Source organism: Lygodium microphyllum, chromosome 4 (genome assembly GCF_053477565.2).
Source record: "Lygodium microphyllum isolate KBCC chromosome 4, Lygodium_microphyllum_v1.1.10, whole genome shotgun sequence".
Taxonomy (NCBI): Eukaryota; Viridiplantae; Streptophyta; class Polypodiopsida; order Schizaeales; family Lygodiaceae; genus Lygodium; species Lygodium microphyllum.
In genome coordinates this window covers 172,650,549-172,670,890 of record NC_141138.1, presented here as the reverse complement: position 1 = coordinate 172,670,890, position 20,342 = coordinate 172,650,549, and the positions used below count along the sequence as shown (strand labels likewise).

Below are 20,342 nucleotides of genomic sequence, written 5' to 3'. Positions count from 1 at the left end.
CCCCCACTACACTTTTCACACTATCCATCTCGGAGCACTACCACTCCTATTGCAACGGCCAAGAATGCCTTCACAGATAAGACACGTTTTAACGCGTCAAATTTCACCACTTTGTCTAATTTCATGCAACAAGTGCTTCAGTCTCAAGGTCTTTGGGACCTCGTCATTGGTCTAGAGTCTATGCCGGACCCTCGACTAGCTCACCCTGACTACATCCGTCAATAGAGAGCCCACAATGCCACAGCCAATGTTGAGCTGATGCAAGGATTGCTTCCTAAGTTTCACTCTCAGTTGCAACACTTCCCACTCGCGTCAGAGCGTTGGAGTCACCTTCTCGACCGCTATGTGGCTCGTGATCGTACTCCGTGCATCAATCTCAACTTTGCGCTTCAAGAGTTCTCTATTAAGAAAGGGGATGATCTGAAAGTCAAGCTGGATGAATATAGGCGATTACTTGCCGAGTCCGCCATCACTGGCTCTCCAAGGTCAGATGACCATCAGGTTACATTCTTCTTGAATAAGTTGCCCGAAAAGTCTTTCAATTTCATTCAACACATCATCTCCCAACCTAGATTGCAAACCTTCTACCAGTTTGAGTGCCAATTCTTACGTTACGCGAGGCTGCATGATTAAGTCCACAAGAAATCCTTATCCCAACCTTACTCAGAGTAGAGGGGGTTGGTTGCCTCTTCTTCGGGAGGAAAAACCACCAGTGGCAAGAACTCGCAAGATGCAAAGGCAAGCCAATCAAAGGGTGACTCCTCTTTCTCAGATGGAACCAAAGAATCTAGACCTATTTGGCAGCAACTCCCTAGGAAAAACCGGTTTTGCATACACTGCCAGAGAGCAAGCCATGTGGACAAGGAGTGTCACTCCAAGACCCAAGGTCTTCCACCTAAAAAGCCTCAGCAAACCTTTGCGACTGCACAATCCAGTGGGGCTACGCCTTCCACTCCTACTTCCTCTGCTCCTTCAGCACCCGCCGTTGTTGCAGGACATGTGGCTCGAGTACAGCCTCAGCAGCCCCTCTCTTTCACTACCCTTGAGGGACTGGCTAATTGGTCTGCACGTCCTGATCTCGTTGCACTTCATGCATCTATCTCACCTTTCTCCCCACCTCGTCAGGTGTTCCCTTAGCAGAGCCCTACTACTGGATGTACACGATGGTAGCCACCTTCTTAGACTCGCATGTCTCTAGGTTCTTTCGGATATCCTAGGTCGGTCTAGCATTCATTTTTCGCACTCTTAGGGTCCGGCCCATAAAATTCATTGTCCTTAGCTTTTCCGTTCTTTTGTCTTCCGCTACATTTACTCATACACATCCACATTCATTGCATTTATTTTGCTTTAGATTTTCTTTCTTTTCTATTTTGCTTTGGAGCATCTCACCACTAACCTCCGTGTTTGCAAATTCTTATCTCTTTTGCAAGGTTTTGTCTTTCAGTGTAGAGCTAACTTGCAGATTGCTTTGGTCCTACCTGGGCTAGAGACATGGGGATGTGCACCATTCCTTTCATGGTTTCATCATCCTAGGAGTGCTTACTCTTCTTCCAACATGGCGGTTTCCCCTCCCAAGGCGGCTCATACAGCATGTCTCTCGATGCTATCATGGCAGTGACTTCTACCTTGCTCTTCTAGCAGGGTGCTTCATCCACTTCCTCTTCTTTCATTCCTTATGGTTCTCGACACCATACGAAGACCGACATTAGGCTCCTCTTTCTTCTTCGGCATCTACATCCAAGTTGAGAGAGAGTTCCTACCCTTCTTGGTATTCTACAAGCTTCAACACTTTGTCTTCGACATCGGCTTCTCCCCCCTGTTATACCTTACCCTTTTCATTGCATGATTTCAACATCTTTGTACTAGGTCGCTTGGGCAAGTCAATAATTTTCCCATGCGGGACACTGTCCAAGTGGCACCTACTGCATGAGCATTCTTCAGCATGTAGCATACTTTGCTTCTCATTGTGCAAAGCACCACTTAAGCAGATCCTAAGCTGTTTCCACCAGCGGCTGTTGTTACCTCACCACCATCCTCCTTCATCACATGGATATCTCATCACCTATGTTCCCTCATCATTGACACCCTGATTGGATGGGTTAGCTGCTTTGAGGTGGGATGCCTTGGGATCACTAAACATCACAATGGCTAGCCTAACCTTTCGGCTCAGTTTTGGGCCTAAGAGGGGGTGTTGAGCTAAAACATGCATTACTTGCTAATTAGTCTCTTAAATAGTCCCAAAACACACTAAAAAATGCTCTTTTAGACTAAAACCCTAAAATAGGGATCGATTTGAGAGAGTTCAGTGGAAATCCTAAAACACGGAGCGGTTCGAAAGAGTTTAGTGGAAACCCTAATTTTTGGGGCGCCCTTCCATATCTATAAATAGACAGACTGCCCCTATTCAACCTTATTCCGTCTATGCACGTTTTACACTCTCCAGTCCAAATTTCAGCCATCAGTCTATCTCCACGTGGCTGTCCAGCCTTCACGATTGCTGTCACCTCTCCCTCCAACCTCGCAATGCCCTAGCGCCTTCTTCCAACTGTCGCCCATTGTCAGGCGCCCTCTCCCAGGCTGCGTTTGGCCTCCAACTGCCATCGCCAGCATCTCCAACATCAAATGACATCCTACAGCCTGTGTTTGCATTCTTCTGGAGCCACCTGGTATCATCTCGCCACTCTGCAGCTATGGCCTCTGTCTCTCACAGCCCCTGGTGTTAGCGTTTTGCAATTTCCTCTCTCTTCACACTCTGACTGGTAATCACAGCCTTGCAATCCATCTCAAGTGGACGTCACACTCCGACATTGCTCTGCCCTTGAGCACACTGTACACTCTTACATTTATTGACAGCATTCATTCACTTCAGAGTTGTGTTCTCTCTCTCCCTTCTTTTGTTTGTGTTTGAGTTTTGAGTTTTGCGTTTAGGGTTTGAGTTTTTGGGTTTTGCGTTTAGGATTGAGTTTTGCCCTCCGTATCGGTGTATGTGTCTGTCTCTTTTTGTTTCTGTCATGGTCCTACACTCTGTGTGGTCTCAGTGCAAACCCTAGCAGTTTTCTTCACAGATGTTGTTCCATGCTGCAGATTGGTATTCTCTCACCCATTGCTGCCTTAGAAGGTCCTCCAATGGCTGCAAATCAGGCTAGTAGCATGTCCTCACTCTCTCTTGAAGGATGAATGCACTAAAAATACCTCTCTCCAACCTCTAAAGACGTCTTCAGTCTTGCATGGGAGATTTTGACAAGTGGCAACCGTCCCAAATGGATTTTTCAGCATTATCCCTAATTAAATATTAATTTTCAGTCATTAAATACTAAAATCAATCTAATAATTATTTCAATGCCCAAAAAAATAATATGACTGGCTAATAATTAAATTGGCTAGGCAACTTTTATTCTCGAGTGGGTACAATCCAATGTCATCTATTGTGGAAGAGCACACTATCTCTCAAGTTCTTTCTATCATTTATTCTCTTTGTTGAGTTCAATAGTGTGTGTTGTAAGTTTATAGTCGTTTCCCTTTAGATTAATTCCAAATGCTAGTTTCATGGTTTCATGTCCATGATATCACCATCTTTCCTAAAGGGGGTAAGCTTTGTTTGTCAAGAGGTGCACATACAAGTTTTGTCTTGCTGTAATTCAGTGTATAGCACTGAATTTCCAAAAAGTCACAAAGATATCTCACAAGGAACGAGATGCAAGTGATGACAACTCATTGTCCTCTATTGAGGAGCAGTCTTGCATAGTGCAAGTTCAATTGAAGGTGACAACTCATTGTCCTCTATTAAGGATCAGTCATTTCATAGTGCAGGTTCAATTGAAGATTATGTCACTATTGGGGAAAAAAGTGCACTAATGCAATTGATACTACATAAGAAAATGTCTCTCTTTCTAGTGGAACTTCCAGTTCCAAGAAGGAAGATGACATAAATGCAATGCTTCAGGTGCAATTGATGAATGTAGTGTATACATTGGCACAAGTTTCTCGGTGCCCAAAATTTTCTTATGTAACACTAGGAACCACAATGGTTTTGTATATTTAGTACGATACATTCAGTACGCAAACGTGTACGGTATGTAAGGTACACAAAAGTTTTAAGAATAAAATACGTTGTTTCGTACGTTCATTTAAAAAATACATATAAAATATTTTTCTTTTCTTTTTTTTTTTGTGTGTGTTTGGGGGGGGGCGACAAGGAGAGGGAGAGGGATAGGAGGAAGAGAAGGCGAGGGAAAGGGAGAGGAAGAGTACAATGATTGAAGAACACCGAGGCTTCAAAGTTGAAACTTGAGCTCAAGAGAGGGAGATTGATGAAGATGGAGGATGATTTGTGTGATGATATGGGGGGAGGGGGCTGCCATTTTATAAGGGCTGAGGTGAGGGAGAAGAGAAGAGGAAGGAGTGTGAAAGAAGATAATCATTAAATTTTGGGCACTTTGGACTGTTTTCTAAAAAAAATTGATAGGACAAGTATGTTATAAATAACATATTTACATACTTTTCATACATTTGCAAAGTATATTATCCGAAACATACTTGATCGACGGGACAAGTATGTTATGCATAACATACTTTATTTTTTTCAAATGTTTATAGGCGTTTATTTGCTCAAACATATGAATATGGAAAAAACTATGCTTGAAACAATGTATGGATAATTATACATTTAGAATACATTTAGTAATGGTTGTATGCTTGGTTATTACTAGGAAACATGCATCGGTCACTTTGTATGTCCTGTTGTATCTTAATTGTGTGCAATCAAGATCGCTTGTAATGTATCAAGAGAGGAGTATGTCACCAAAATGAGAAATACGCTTAATAATTAATTATAATGAACTATGATTCTAATACCCTAGCTCTTGGCATGGTGACCATTGCACCGGCAGTTGAGGATTCAACATAAGGTATATAGTGGACAAGTGTGCAAGCTATGTGGTACAAGGACAAGGCAAAAGGAACAAGGTGCAATGTGAAACTTTCATTAAATTAGAAGTTTGCACCTTAGAATTACGTATTGAAAGTTTCACCCAATAAGTAGCTCTCACTTACGGCACTTAGGTTCTTGCCCTAAGCTTGAGTTTGGTCTAGTGAGCAGCTTAGCTATGATTAATGATCAAGTCATTAATTAGCCCTTCATCAAAACGTGTTCTAATTAAAGAGCAATTGCTTATTCAATTGAAAACTTGATCTCGGCTATTTGGGGCTCTTTTTCTCTCTCTTTCTCTCATATTTTTGGAGTAGCACAAGTTTGAAGAGCTATTGCAACAAAAGGAGATGGATGCTTGCTGATTTTTCATGATGAACAGCAAGAGAAGAGTGTTTTGCAGCCATCTTAAGGGGCTAGACAACTAGGAATCAATCTCTTTCCTCTCCTTTCTATCTCTTGGGCTGTGCAAGCTCTCTTTTACAGTAGATCAGAATTAGGGTTTGCTGTTTACAGTAGATCAAAATTAGGGTTTTCTGTTTACAGCAGATCAGTGGCTAGGGTTTGCAAAAAATTGTCATTTTGAGTGTGGAATTGCTTGCTGAAGACACTCCAACCAAAGCCCCTGATTTGGCCCTTGTTTTGGGTCATCAAATCATTGAAGATTCATTAGTAAAATTTCTTTTCTCCAATTCTTTTTTCAAAAAACTATCAACATCACCAAGTGAGAAGACTAGATTGGCAATTAAGGGCATTCCAAAGAAATGTTGTTTTGGAAAGGGTTTTTTTGGCCAGGGCACGACATATTAAAAGAGAAGTCAACTTAGCATTTCTACTCATGTCTCTGTGCAAATTCATACTAGGCAAAGTTACACAGCCTGACGAATTGTCCTATGCAGAAAAATATTGACAACAGGTTGCAATTTTTGTCACACCCTCTTGTGCATTAACACATTTGCACAAAGGAAGACAATGAACTGGTCTTTGGACTGTAAATAAGCTTTCTGCTCACTATGCATATCCTCCTGTCTTAATACATGGGGACATAAAAAGTTCCCCTCTTTTTGTCTTTGGATGCTTGTCTACTAAGGTGTCAAAATAAGACCATAAACATGTTATTCATGTTCATGTGAAACCCAAACTTAAACGTTAAATGTTATATCACATGCAGAAACTTAAAAAGCCTGGGTAGAAGCTCAAAACCCAAATATACCCCACCCACACATTAAGGCTCTCACATCTTAAAAGCAGAGATGTGTTTTTCCATTCTAATCTAACAGATTTCAATTACTTGAGAAGCTTCCACAAAAACAGTAATCCTGCTTTCAACAGAACTGTTGCTCTTAATGCAATAATGTACACTCCTGGCCAGTTGTACTAGAAATCACACACTCAAAATTACGCAAAGTTTATTAACAGACATGATACCTGTAAAGCCTTGCAGATCTTCTCCTTTAGAGTAGAATCCTTGATGTGTTTACCCAACGACAGGGTTCGGAAGGCAGAATAACCAATCATCATCACACCACCATGCTTTTGCCAGCGACTCAACAGCTTTTCTTTCCCAGTCCTAGAGACATTCATTTACACCTTAAATACTTATGGGTGGAGAACAAAAAGTCAGCAGATGCTAAGTTTCCAGTCAATACACCTGCCAGCTTCATCCATAACATATACATGCAATGGCCTCAATTCTGGAGGCTTCCACTTCTCAAACTCATCTGGCCAGTTGTGTAGGACATTCACAGGTGTGACGATCAAGGCTGTTCTTAAACCTAGATCTGTCCTCCTCAGAACAGTGTAAAGAAAAGCAATGACCTGAGCACAAGAAAACTTGCCCGATTAGCGAAGGGTAGGTGCCTTGATACAAACAAAGTGTAGCATTTCATGTGGCTCCCTTCAAATCAGATCCAGGAAGTATAATTCATTTTATTTCAGCATAATAAATCAATGGTATTTAGTCATGCAAAAAAGCAATCAGAAGACCAGCTGATAAGCAATTTTACAAGTCCAAGCTACCATGTGGTATCAGTCGGATCAGATAAGCCTGATTCTTGCATGCAGATTTACCAGTCTTCAGCATTCCAGCTCATTCCAAGGCTGCCTTGGGCCACAATTGTGTAGACAGAATTTTTTTTAACCCCATACCTGCACATTTGGCTTTTCTTTTCTGCCTAGTATCTTCTACATTAGATCCCTCTTACTGTTCACAGCTCAGTGCAAAAAAGGCTAATTTTGAGAAGAGGAAAACAGAAATGCCACATCATTAAGGAGTGGGAAAGGAGAGAAAGAGGGAGAAATGTGTAAAGAGAGAAAAGGACAGGGCATTCTATAGAAGAAAAAACAGAAGAATGCGAGTGTCTAAAGGAATAGTGAGATATAGGTCTATCATGGCCTAAAACAATGCTCATGTCCATAGTTTTGCCACATGGCATTCCAGATCCTAGTTGAAGTGGGACAAATTAGGGGAAGAGTTTTGAATCCAAAAGCAAATGCCATGTGGCCCCATTCGGACAAGGGGAAAGCATTTCCCCAAAGGAAATGTGTTTTAAGATTTCCCTACCTGTTTGGCATTTCAAGGCATTGCCCACTTCTATGCTTCACATCGGATGTTTGTATTTTTCCCCATCTGATGTGTGTATTTTTCCCCAACCCACCGGGGCACAGGTATGCCCATTTATATTTTGCTCTTGGGATCTAAATTTTGTTGGAAAGAATCTATATATCAATTGCTGGCGAACATTCAGCAGAGATCATCAAAAGGCAAACAGTTGACATCTTTGAAGACTCAGATAGATGCACCTCACTCCCAAGTTTAAAAATGAAGTTGCCATTTATGTGTCTCTTTGAGGCGAGTTGGTAGCCTGTGAGATTCTCACTAATTGAAGCATCTAGTTTCCAGATGGAAAATGGTTCTAATAATTCTTTTTTATTCATCCAAGCACAAGATTATCAAACAAAGCTATCAAGTCAAATCACCTTCTAAAAGATAGATTTATATGATTGCAGCGAATGCAAATAATATCATTTTACATATTTTATCCAATTCTATGCTAACAATAACAGATTACAGATGCGCAATACACAAAGTGCCTTTACTTTGAAGTTTTGGAAGGGATTTAAGCAGGACAACAGGCCCAAAACTATCCAGAACAGTGCCATGAGTTTGAGACCTGTTATTTCACTACTATGGCATTGAACTCAAACTGCAACCCCAGTCAACCAACTTTTAAGCCTCTACAGCTATGTGCACTTAGTTGTGAGATTAGAACCAAGTGCTCCAGACAGCAACTAGATTGAACCTTGTCTGCAGGCACTTGAGACAATCTAAGTGATCCAGATCATGAGCTTGACCCAGAGAAAAACCGCAGAACTGTCATCAATGGAAAGTACCAACCTGCTCCAAAATGCTCAAAGCATTTGGCAATTGCCACAGGCCATTTTTCTGGGAAAGCAGCCGAATTAGTTATACCACCTACCTCGGGATAATTGCATGCTCACAAACAAGAAAATTGGTTGATCTTTGTTTCATAGACACAAAAGACTTGTACGCCTTTGCAGAATGTAAAGTTGTAACTTGCTTAAAGCAAGTGAAACTGATTAATCTTTGATGTTTTGACCTCCTTAGTTATTGCATTCCTTGTGCAAAATAAGACATTTAGTGACTCTGTGTATTAACATAGAAAATCATGGCAATAACTGATTGAGAAGTTTAGCATCCTATGAATATTACTCTCTGCTAATAACTGATTAATAAGTTTAGCATTCTGTGAAAATTACTCTCTTCTATTTGCCCCAGCAAAACAAAACATCATAAACAAAATGACTTGAGGTTGGTAATACTTGCAACTTTATATATTTACCTGCAGAGTTTTTCCAAGACCCATGCTGTGAGCTAATATACAGCCATTTCCAGAATCCCCTGATTTTACCCTTCTCACTGATTCAATACAATTTTCCCACATAAATCGCACTCCCTCAATCTACAAATGCAATATAATAGTCAGAACTCACGCCATTGAGAATAAAGCCTGCAAGAATGAATTGCTAACTTTGCTTTATTATTGTTGCGCCTATCTATGTATGTATGTGTGGTTGCATGTATGTAGGAATGTATATATGTGATCTCAAAAGTCTAGATTGATGGCAAAGACTGGACAATGGATCTATATTATAAACATCAACAAGTGAGAAACCTCTGTCCTAAACTTAGCACCATAAAATAGCAGCAGGAATACCAGAAAAGCATAGATGAGTGCATACCCTATTTGTATAAGCAGTCATTGACTTCTAACCTAACAAAAGCATTTGCCTTATGAGACGAGCAGAACTTCTGCCATCATACCATTGCCAAAGCCATACCATAGATGAGTGCATACCCTATTTGTATAAGCAGTCATTGACTTCTAACCTAACAAACCATTGAAACCTGCCTTATGAGACAAGCAGAACTTCTGCCATCATACCATTGCCAAAGTCAAAGCTTTAAACTTTTCACATGGGAAAATTGCCGAAATACCCCTGAATTTTGGGGAATTCCCAGCACATCCACATTGAAAATTTACCAAAATACTCGTGTAATGCTCAAATTTCAGCAAGTCCATTCTTTCCTATATCAGGGATCTACTCTTCTATACGTTTGGAAAAAACGTATAGATAAAAGGGGATTAGTCTTCATGTCTCATCAGGTATTTTGTCCCTCATTCTGCAATCCACATTCATGAAAGCATCTGTTCTCAGTTGTAAATTTTGTATAGAAACTATGAGCAGATTTTTCAGAATTTCAACCAAAGTTGAGGAGCATTTTGGAGATTCCAGCTAAAATGGAGGGACATAATGGGCATTTTCACAAAATATGAAGGGGTATTTTGGTAAGTTTTGAATTTCAGGACCATTCAGGAATTTCCCACAAAGAGCAGGGGTATTTTGGTAATTTGACCTAACAAATTGCTCAGTTTTAAGAGCCAGCCCCAAAAATAAGAGAGTTTTGAGGCACGAAACCACTCGGAACAAGGAAAGAAATCACAAAAATGATCGAACATGTATCTGCCTTTTCTAAAATATCAACATTCAAGAGGTGCATGTAATTAAGTCAATGGTAGCAAACATTTGAACCAGTAACAAAACAGCATGAAACAGTGATCCCAACATTTTATTGCTACAATCGAAACAATATGTGTATGTGCCATGACACAAGGTTTCCTATGTGCCACCTCAGCAGCAAACCAGTGCACAACACAGAAAAAAGGAAAAACTATTGATAAAACCAACAAAATGTTGTCATGAAACAAATAAACAAGGTAAAACACAAAAACATTTGACCTGATGTGGTTTTAAAAACTGAGCAATGCCAAGGGGGATCAAGATTTCTTCTTCATCAGCATCCCTTGCAATATTGATTGGACACTCTTTTAAGGTATTGACTGCCATGTTATCACTTGTCGTAGCCTTTGCAGATTCTCTGAGTCTATCTAGGCGCTCCTTTCTCTCCTGTTTTCTTATGTTAATTAATGTTGATGAAGCATAAAAGGCAGGCATATAACATAAACCTAAAATAAGGACACTATAAAATACAGTTAAGAACAGTTCAACAACTATATTCAGCTCCAAGATAGTTTACTATGCAGAGCCAAACAAAGATTTGCATTATCAACAAAGGCAGTTAAGGTGCATGTCTAGGTTTTTAAAAAGCAAACAAAAGAAACGAGGCAGAATGTATTAATTTTTCAAAGAGAAAGTGGACAATAACATGAAAAGAATAAATAGTTTCAGAAACACTAGCTTGCCAGTATGCATGCTTGAGACCCATTTAGGTTGATTGGCAAGGATGTCAAGTGGCTGCCCCATGGCTGACCTTGTCATGTCCACAGGAAAAGAATCTAAAACATGTGCCATGGAAATAGAAACTACAGTACAGGATCAAACATTCCACGGACTCAGGGACAGTTGCTGCCTAGACTGCAAGTATCAGTATCACAGCAGGCAACAAATGAGTAGCCTAGGAGAACTTGGCCATCAGTTAGGTATCCTAGCTTTTGTAGACCCTGGGAAATAATGAGCAAACTTCCAAAGTATGATAGATGACTTCGAACTGTATGCCTCTTTGCAGCACTCTCAATAGCACAAGTATATTAAGTATTTATATATGCAAGGGAACCACCTTAAAATGATCTAAGTTTGAGTCTCCTTTTGGGGGTGTACTGTACTAATCTTTATCCCATATATTGTGATGTCTGGTTTAAAGTTCAAAACAATTCACATACCATCTAAACTGTCAAATCCTAAACTCATCCTTTCCTTCTTCATATCTACTTGTTGCATTTAAGTTTCAACAAGCATTCCGAGTTTGGCCAACCCTTGTACAGTCACATCATGAGACAGTACTCATGTCTCTCTGGTGTGAGTGTACATTGTAATGTGTTGTGAGCGAAAGTGGAGCAAGTGTGTGCATGATGGCTGGAGGAGTAGCACAGCCAAAGTGATGGCAACTTTCAGGGAGCAGGGAGCCCAAATACAGGAAGCAGGACAGAAGCATAAAGATTTTCACCGACGTTGCAATTGAAATTGGGAATACCTTGGAGTACTGTTATTCTGTGATATTCCTGCCTGTTCCACCCGAATGCTCTGTAATCCCATGACTACCAAAACAAGAAAGTTTTTTAAAGAAAACTGAAAGCAGATATATGGACGAAATGCCACAAGATACTCAGAGCAGGTATCCTCCCATTGTCATAGAGAAAAGTGTTTAGACATTGCCAAGACTAAGGGCTTTAAAGACACTATTTCTGGCCAGCCCCTGGTGGATGTGCATGCATAGGATCTACAGTGTGTATTACACAAGGACTATGATGAACATATGAGCATGGGTGGCAAGCCCAAGATAACCATGAAAACCAAACTGCAGGAAGTTTTCAAACTGTGCAATCATTCTAAGCTTTTCTAGAAACGATCCATACATCTAATAATATATCATGCCACACCAGATGGTTTCTGCTAGAGTCAGGTGGATGCCAGATTACCCTTAGTTGACAGACACATTTATGTTCGGAGATTGAAATAACTGTACTCATGAAATTTTGCATATGATAATGGTTGAGAGAATATCATGGTGCAATAAACTATCCAGTGCTTCTAGACTATACCCAGCTGGACTGAGTCAGAAAAGGGATAGAACAAAGCAGTTTCAAAATCAGCCAGTGCTTCTAAAGGAAAGTTAACCATGTCCAATGTCACAGTAAGAAAGCTGCAAAAAGAGGCAGTCCAAACAAATGCCAATCTGGGAAAAGAAATGTGCATTTTAAGCCTTTTTCAGAAGCTAGCATGCTTCCAGAAATTTTGGAAGCACAGAGCAAGTAGACAGGAATGAGTCCCAAACATCCTAGCAATTCAAGAAAGAACGCACTACACAATTTCAGCAACAATGTGGACCACCTCAACCTGCAAAGCCACTTATGATATATGCAGGAACGTGAATTTTAAAGGCCATTTGTATGTGCTTATGAAGATATAATCCAAATATAATTCCTATGGTCCTAAAGAGACGTAGAGAAAGCATACAAGCTCCCATCAATAACAACGTTGCCACTGCTAAAATTGAGGCTCAGCCTGAGGCTAAAGCATGAAGAAGCTCTGAAATCGAAGCAACCTGAGAAGATATGGTAGTTGCATGCCAACCTGAAGCTACAATGATTCCACCACAACGAGATTTGGGATAAAAATATAGGTATTACAAGTTCTGAAATTATTCTTCAAAATTATTATTTTTCCTTAAATAACTTCATGAGGGTGGTCAAGCTCCCTGATAGAAAATAGAAGAATAAATCCAAAATAGTGTAAAAAGACATCTAGAATTTGTTTTTGCACTTTGTAAATTATGTTAGCTATAAATTACTTGAAAGAGAACTTAAAAACTGTTGAAATATACATTAGAAGTTATTTTTGCCTTTTGAAAAGATAATATGAGATTGAGAAGGGTAGTTTCTAGACAACACTCGTGTAAAAGTCAAGGATTGCAATATTGTGATTATGTTTTTGTGATCTCTCAATAATAACACATCACTAACTCTATGATTTTACATCAATAACATTAAAAAGAGCATTTAATCGGGTGAAACTTGTTATGCCGGTTGATGGCAAGGGATTTTTTATATCCCAGCAGGCCAATCGGGCTTTTACGGAAGTCCCTCAAGATATATACAAAACCCAGTGAGCTTGAAACCCTTAAAAATCCAGAATATATAGAGAACCCTGACTCCATTTCACACTTTTCTAGCTTCAGGGTGATTCTCTTGGGGAGTATATCCTCCTTGGGTGAACAATTCCCCTAAGAAACAATTCCTAGAGTGCCTCATGCATTGAGTGGATGATTCTAAGAATCTTTTGATGAACCAAGTTCCATTCTTTGCATAGAGATAGCAAAAAGCAAGGAACTGATTACTTAAAAATATAGGAACAGGATGTTTGGTAATTATCTGCATTTAAGGTATGAGATAAAGGAAAAGCCTCTAGGTGGGATGTTGACTGTGGATATCTTTTCTAATTTCAAAAATCAGCTTGAGGAGCCACTTTCACTGTCAATCATGCACAGCAGCAATGTGTTATGCCACTCTTTTGGAGCAAAAGGAGATTTTCAAAGCTTAAGAATCAATATGCTCATGGTTAATCATGAACAGCAATCAGGTTTTATTCCATCATAAAGAAGAGAAGTTTAGAGTAATACCTAAGAAAGGAGTTGCTGATTACTCTAATGTCTGTCAAAAGAGATTTCTGCTAGAAATAGCATCACCAGCCAGTGAGAAGCGACTGCATGGAGGGTATTTAGGCCCATGCAGCATCTGCTCCCCCTGGATATTCGTAAATCAAGCTTTCCACAAATGCATTGGTTTATTAGTTGCTACTTATAAGCTGTTCTTTACAAACTCACACATTAGAGCTTGCTACAAGCTTAATTATTAAACTTTAAAAGTTTGGTGGCATGGATCCTTGCTAGAGTTTCAGAAACGGGGAAATGGAAACGTGTTCCAAAGTTGTGATTGGCCAAAAACAGCAAAACTTGGAAATGGGAACCCAAAAAAGAAAAGTTTTCATGCATCCTCTCACTGTAGATGTCTTTAATCAAGAGAAACACACATGCAATAAAACTACAATTTGACCACTATAAATGAAAGCTAAAACTAAAACACAGCGTGAAACATCCTAAGACCCAACCTGCATAAGAGACTCTAAAGCATTGACCAGAGGCTCTAAAGCAACTTGAGTGGTGATCAACGAGGGAGCAGCTAGAGAGTATTGATCAGAACCACTTCAAAGGGGGTCAGCAAAGTGCTGCTATATGTTGACAATTTGTTAATCATGGGCTCCAAGTATGATGCCATTGCATATCTTAAGGCACAAACTGATATTTTCCCTTCATTAGTGGATTATCAATGTTCTGATGAGACATGGCCAATAGCCAGACCTCTAGATCCTACTGTGAAGCTCAAAAGGATTTCCATGCATTGCCTTATGATGAGCATACCTACCAATCAGTAGTAGAAAGCTCCCATGGCTCAATCACACAAGGTCATATCTTGCATAATTGGTCTTCATTCTCGGTCAATACTTTAAAGCACCAAAGATATCTCAATAAATCTATTGTTTACATGTGTTAAGGTATGTTGAGTGCACTAATGCTTATGCTTTACATTTCAGCAAAGAACTAACCTACAGATATAAACTGATTCTGATTGGGTCAAAGGCCCAAACACTCAGTGTTCCCATGGCAGCTACATGTTCTCCATGGGCTAAACTCCAATCAAACATCAAGCCTTAAACAAGACACAGTTGCTGCATCTTCAGCCAAGGTTGGGTACCACGCTCTCTATGACAATATCACCAAGGTCATCTATATGAGGAGCTTAATAGCAGAGCTATAGTTTCCATGCGAGATCCCCAAAGCAATATTGTGATAGCCAGAGTACCATTGCACTTGTTGGCAACCCCATCATCAATCAAAAGACCAAGCATGTCAGGGTCCACTATCATTTTACTAGAGAGGAACTGGATCCAAGGTCAACCAATCTATGATGAGGTAAAAGAGAAGTATGCTACATAGATCCAAGGAGTTTTCAACCTTGGATGAGTGCATGCAAACACAGGTTCCCCCCCATCGAAGGTGCCATATTTGTACAAAAACACACGATTTATGCAAGGGGTCATGCAAGGTGTCATGCTCAAATAGAATGCTATGCGTGGTGTAATGATGCCACCTAGATAGTGCTCTTATGGGGGAAATGTTCACTTGCCCAAGTGGATAATCCAAGCACATATGGATACAAGTACATATGGATAGTGCTCTTATGGGGGAATTGTTCAATTGCCCAAGTGGATAATCCAAGCACATATGGATACAAGTACATATGGAAATTAAGTAATGATGAACAAAATCTTGTAGGCATCAAGAGAAGTAGCTACCCCTCTCTCACCATTGGATGGTGGAAGGGAAAGCTATGGGAACCCCCTCTCCCTATCATGCTGATGTCGAAGGGGAGGGAATACCCATGTTGATTCGAGGAAGAAGGATCAGGCAATTGATTGGTTTGGTCAATATATCGGTGAAGTTATTGGATGATTGGTTTGGTCAATATATCGGTGAAGAGGGATCTCCTAAATTTTAGGGACCCCGCCAATATGGGTGTCATATGAAAGCTTTTTCCATGTACATCGCAAAAACGGTATCAGAATCTTCATGTGACTTTTCTATGCAAAGAAATGTGCATTTCAAGCTTTCAGCCCACACATGCACATTATACAAGCATTTCATGATCATGCCATCTTGTTGATTGTAACTGTCTGTTCTGGTGGATCTAGCCCACACTTCAAGGCATCAATCTTTTCTGTGTGCGAGTCTAACCCTGATATGCGTGAGTTCTGGTCACAGGCACCCAATCGGGCCATATAGGTGGAAGTGTGAACTATCTTTTCTCTAACCCACCGCGTGGGTCCACCATAACCTGTGACCACTCATCAGTGGCCAGCTCCAATGCACTTTTCTTTATATCTAATTAGTGCAAAGGAAATAAATTTAATAAATCATTATATAGACAAATTAATGAAAAAGGATACAAATTCTGTTTCTATAGAGTTGTGACAATGTCTTCCACCGGCACTCCTTGTACTACCTCTCCTTTCTAGGCCACGGAGATTGTTCTATCTCAGCTCTCAACCTACTATGCTCAAGGCAATAAGCTGCATCTAAAGCGCACTAAGTCCTCACAAGCAGACAGAGGCTTTAAGACCTCACGAGGCAATCAGTCCCCTTGAAGACCACTACACTGTGTGGAAGTTTCCCCCACCCATTTTCGGGTCTAGTGGCTATTACGGCCCACATCTCCTCCAAAATCCACTCCCTTGAGAGCTTGTGACTGTTCCCCATCCTTGGCTAGCCTTAAGTCTCCTTCTAACCCACCCTCTTCTCCTCATGTTCAAGAAGACACCTCTCAACTTCTGCTCCTTTCGAGCCCCAGATACCTTTTTCGGCTCAACCAGTGGTCCTTCATCATCAGACACCTCAAACTCTGTGATCCATGAGTTGGGGTACCTATCTCTCTCAAAGGGGACTCTAGGGGGGGATTTTTTTCCTTCGCCCTCAAAGAGGCCTCTCCTTTTTCTTCAACTTCAAAGGAACCTCCTACTCCTCCAATTTCAAAGGGGGACCCTCCTACTCTCGCAATTCCTCACCCACCATCATTTACTTTCAACGAGTGGCTTTCTTTCGAGCAGTTCTTTCCTCTACTTCTACCCAATCTCCAAAGGATCTATCTTTGGCCGAGACCCTTGGATTTTCAACCGCGACTTTGTGACTAGGCCTTCATATTCCTTCGAGCATGGTGTAACAGAGCTAGTGGCTTCTCACCCAAGGTTGTGTTTTAGGTTCTACTATTCATCCGATATCCTGACTATCTTCACATGTCTCCTTGCAGATGGCATTCTCGGATTACACAATGGATCTTCTTCTCTTTAACTCGCTCCTTTTTTGTACTCCTTTTTGGGCCTAAGAGAGAGAAACCACATCATTACCTACAATTTCCCTTCTTCATCCCCATTTTTGGTTTCAATTTCCGACCCCAAAAAGGCTTTTTAGGTCTTCCGAGAGTGTCGAAGCACCATACAAGAGACTTCAGTGGACAAGCCTCGAGATAGTTTATGGCTATACATATGACACATCCCCCATTCTCAACACTACCACCACACTCAATTCTTCTGAGACTTTTTTCTATTCTCTCTCCTCTCTTGTTCCTCCATCTTCTTCAAGCACCCTGCATTCTTGCATCAGGTTTGCATTTGGAGATCATCCTTGCGGGCGTTTATTGACCTAAAACATACTTTACAACTGATTACCATTTTTAAATGGCCCCAAAATACCTTTAATTAATGAAAAAAAGAAATTTGGTGCACGGTTCGAGAGAGTTTCAATGGTCCCCCAAAACCCTCATTTTTTGGGGCACCCTTCAATATCTATAAACAAACAGGCTGCCCACCATGCAGCCTCATCCTTTTGTGAGGGTTTCTCACTCTACTGTGCAGATTTCAGCCATCAACCACCTATCATTTCCTGCCCAGCCATCACCGTCTTCAGCCCATCACTAACCACCCATAGGTGGCCTGTTTCCAGCCACTGCCCTATTGTTTGGAAGTCTCCATCTGCTGCATCATCATAGCACCTAATCAGCCTACATTTACAGCACCTAGTGCTAGGTCATAGGCTACTATCATCTCTCCACCGCGCAATTATTGCAGTACTTGCATTTTTCCCATCCAGCAAGCCATCTACATCAGCAATCAAACACCTCCCCTATTGTTGCCTGACAGTTCTCTACCTCCAAACTCTCTCTAACTGGTGGTTACTACACTTGAGATTTGCCTCCGGTGGACGTCACTCTCTAACACACTACATTGCTCCGTCCTTGGGCATTCTATAAACTCTTACATTCATTTATAGCATTCATTCACTTCAAAGTTTCTTCTCTTTGTGTTTGTCTCTATATTTGAGTTTTGAGTTTCTGTGTTTTACGTTTTGCATTTAGGGTTTGAGTTTTACTTGTCTTTGTTTAAGTCTTTGTGTTTCAATCTTAGTCGTACATGCTATGTTTCCTCAATGCAAACCCTAGCATATCTTTACATGATATCAAAGCCAGTGCTCTTCTAAAGAGTATCATGTGGTGATTGTGGAGGCTAGTCTTTGTGGGAGACTCACGACTCAATTCTGACTCATAATGTCTCAGGCACCTCCTTCGTCGGATCCTATGACGCCCTATCAAGCTTCTCCATCATTGGAGGCTCTCAGAAGGCATTATGGTCTCGAGGAGGAGGTAGACACACCTTCTGTTAGAGATCAGTGCCTTACCAGGACTGCACAGTCCAGTCGGACTGTACAGTCGGACTGCCACGTGGTAGTCCGACTGCTTGCAGTCCAGCCGACCTACCTGCCCTGATTTTCGCCCTGTTTTCTGGCTATAAATAGCCGAGGACTTCAGCAGTCTCCTACACTTCTCTGCTCGCAGATTACAGACTGGTGGCACGCGCAGATTCCGTCTCTATTCGCAGATTTCAGACAGGAGACAGAGCAGACTGCAGCGGACTTCAAGGTGAACAGCAGGTTGCATCGTCGAGGTGGAGACACGCAGTCCAGCGCACTGCGCCCGTGTATATATCTGCATATCTTTGTATTCGGCACACTTTATACAGCAGGTCTTCATCTTCCACTATTGCTATCCAGGAGGCCATCTACATCAGTAAACACCTAACCTGTTGTCACCTCTGACAGTTCTTTGCCTCCACACTCTCTCATCTCCAACTAGTGGTTATTGCACTTGGGATTCGTCTCCAGTGGATGCCACTCTCCGACACTGCATTGCTCTATCCTTGGGCATTCTAGAAACTCTTACATTCATTTACAGCATTCATTCACTTCAAAGTTTCTTCTCTTTGTGTTTGTCTCTGTGTTTGAGTTTTGAGGTTTTGTGGTTTGTGGTTTGTGTTTTGCATTTTGCGTTTAGGGTTTGAGTTTTGCTTGTCTCTGTCTAAGTCTTTGTGCTTCAGTCTTGGTCGTGCATGTCGTGTTTCTTCAATGCAAACCAGCTTCTTCGCAGCATCAACATCCACCTGCCTGGCATCAGCTCTTCTCCTTCAGGTGAGTTTTGCTTGTCTCTGTCTAAGTCTTTGTGCTTCAGTCTTGGTCGTGCATGTCGTGTTTCTTCAATGCAAACCAGCTTCTTCGCAGCATCAACATCCACCTGCCTGGCATCAGCTCTTCTCCTTCAGGTGACAATTCATCCCTACATTTGGCTGCCCTGGAGGTCCTCCACTCACCCTGCCTTTGCATCAGCAGCTGGCATTACTTTTTTGGCTCCATATCTTTGCATTTTGGTTCCTAGCCCCTCTCCAGTCATCAGGCGTCACTCTTCCAACTAGTGCTTCCATCATCAGAGGCTGCTGCATTTGCATTTTCAGTTTTTGGCTCTGCCGTCTTCTCTGACGTCGCTCTCCAATAGCTAATGTCAGTTTTCAGGCCTGCATTTGCAGACTCAAAGGCTCCTCATCCTCTGACGGTAGTCTCCCTACTCCAGGCATCACCAATCTTCATCCCTGCATTGCAGATTCAAGGCTCCTCTTCTTCGGCAATCTCCCTACTCCAGGGCATCCTTCATGCTATGGCACCCTTGTATCAGATTTAGTTCATTATTTCATTTCATTCATCTGAGTTTCTCTTCTCTTCTCAGTGTTTGCCGTACACACCCTATGTTCCTTCTTGCAAACCCTACTGTCTCTCTGGTTGCTCAATCATTTCTTGACGTGTGTGTGTATATGTGTGTGTGTGTGTGTGTGTGTGTGTGTGTGTGCATGTGCAAGCTTGCATGCAACCATAGATAGCAAATCTACAATATCAAAGCAGCCCACGACTATTACTAGCACAATATGATCTATTCCAACCCTGCACCCTGCTATTCCACCTTGAGCACACTTGAAGAAGATGAGAAAACAGTCTGTCTCTGTATGCATCCTCACAAGGAGAAGAGAGAAATCTGCCACTATACTGTAAAAACAGCCACAATCCCTCCTTGCATGCCATGATTGTCTCAAACTAACTCTTCTACCCAAAAATCACACACAAACTTGATTTACGTTTTCACCCAGCATTTTTCTTGCATTTTTGCATAAAAAGTATATTTGAATCCAAAAATATTACATTTCAGCATTGCACAACCTATGCAATGTCTCACATGCCCAAAGATCTAGGAGTCAATTACATGTTAAATCCGAGCATTGAAAAACACATCCTAGTGATAGTGATCTATACAATAGTAAGGATTATCCTATTCATGTCATAAATGCTAATTGGATGTAATTATTGCTACAACCTCCTCCTTGGGTTTCA

General features: G+C 41.1%; 1 protein-coding gene across 4 annotated transcripts in view; it reads right to left on the bottom strand.

The window, feature by feature from the left end:
* ATRX (P-loop containing nucleoside triphosphate hydrolases superfamily protein) overlaps positions 1 to 20,342 on the bottom strand; it is a 226,923-nt gene that overhangs the window by 160,463 nt on the left and 46,118 nt on the right. For 3 of the 4 annotated variants that reach the window (XM_087676923.1, XM_087676924.1, XM_087676925.1), the window contains exons 13-16: positions 10,250 to 10,417; positions 8,791 to 8,910; positions 6,579 to 6,745; positions 6,356 to 6,497 (exon numbers count right to left, since the gene is read on the bottom strand). In XM_087676923.1, the coding sequence (XP_087533049.1) occupies positions 6,356 to 6,497; positions 6,579 to 6,745; positions 8,791 to 8,910; positions 10,250 to 10,417 (597 nt within the window). The remainder of the gene's footprint in view (positions 1 to 6,355; positions 6,498 to 6,578; positions 6,746 to 8,790; positions 8,911 to 10,249; positions 10,418 to 20,342) is intronic. The other variant, XM_087676926.1, reaches the window with a different exon arrangement.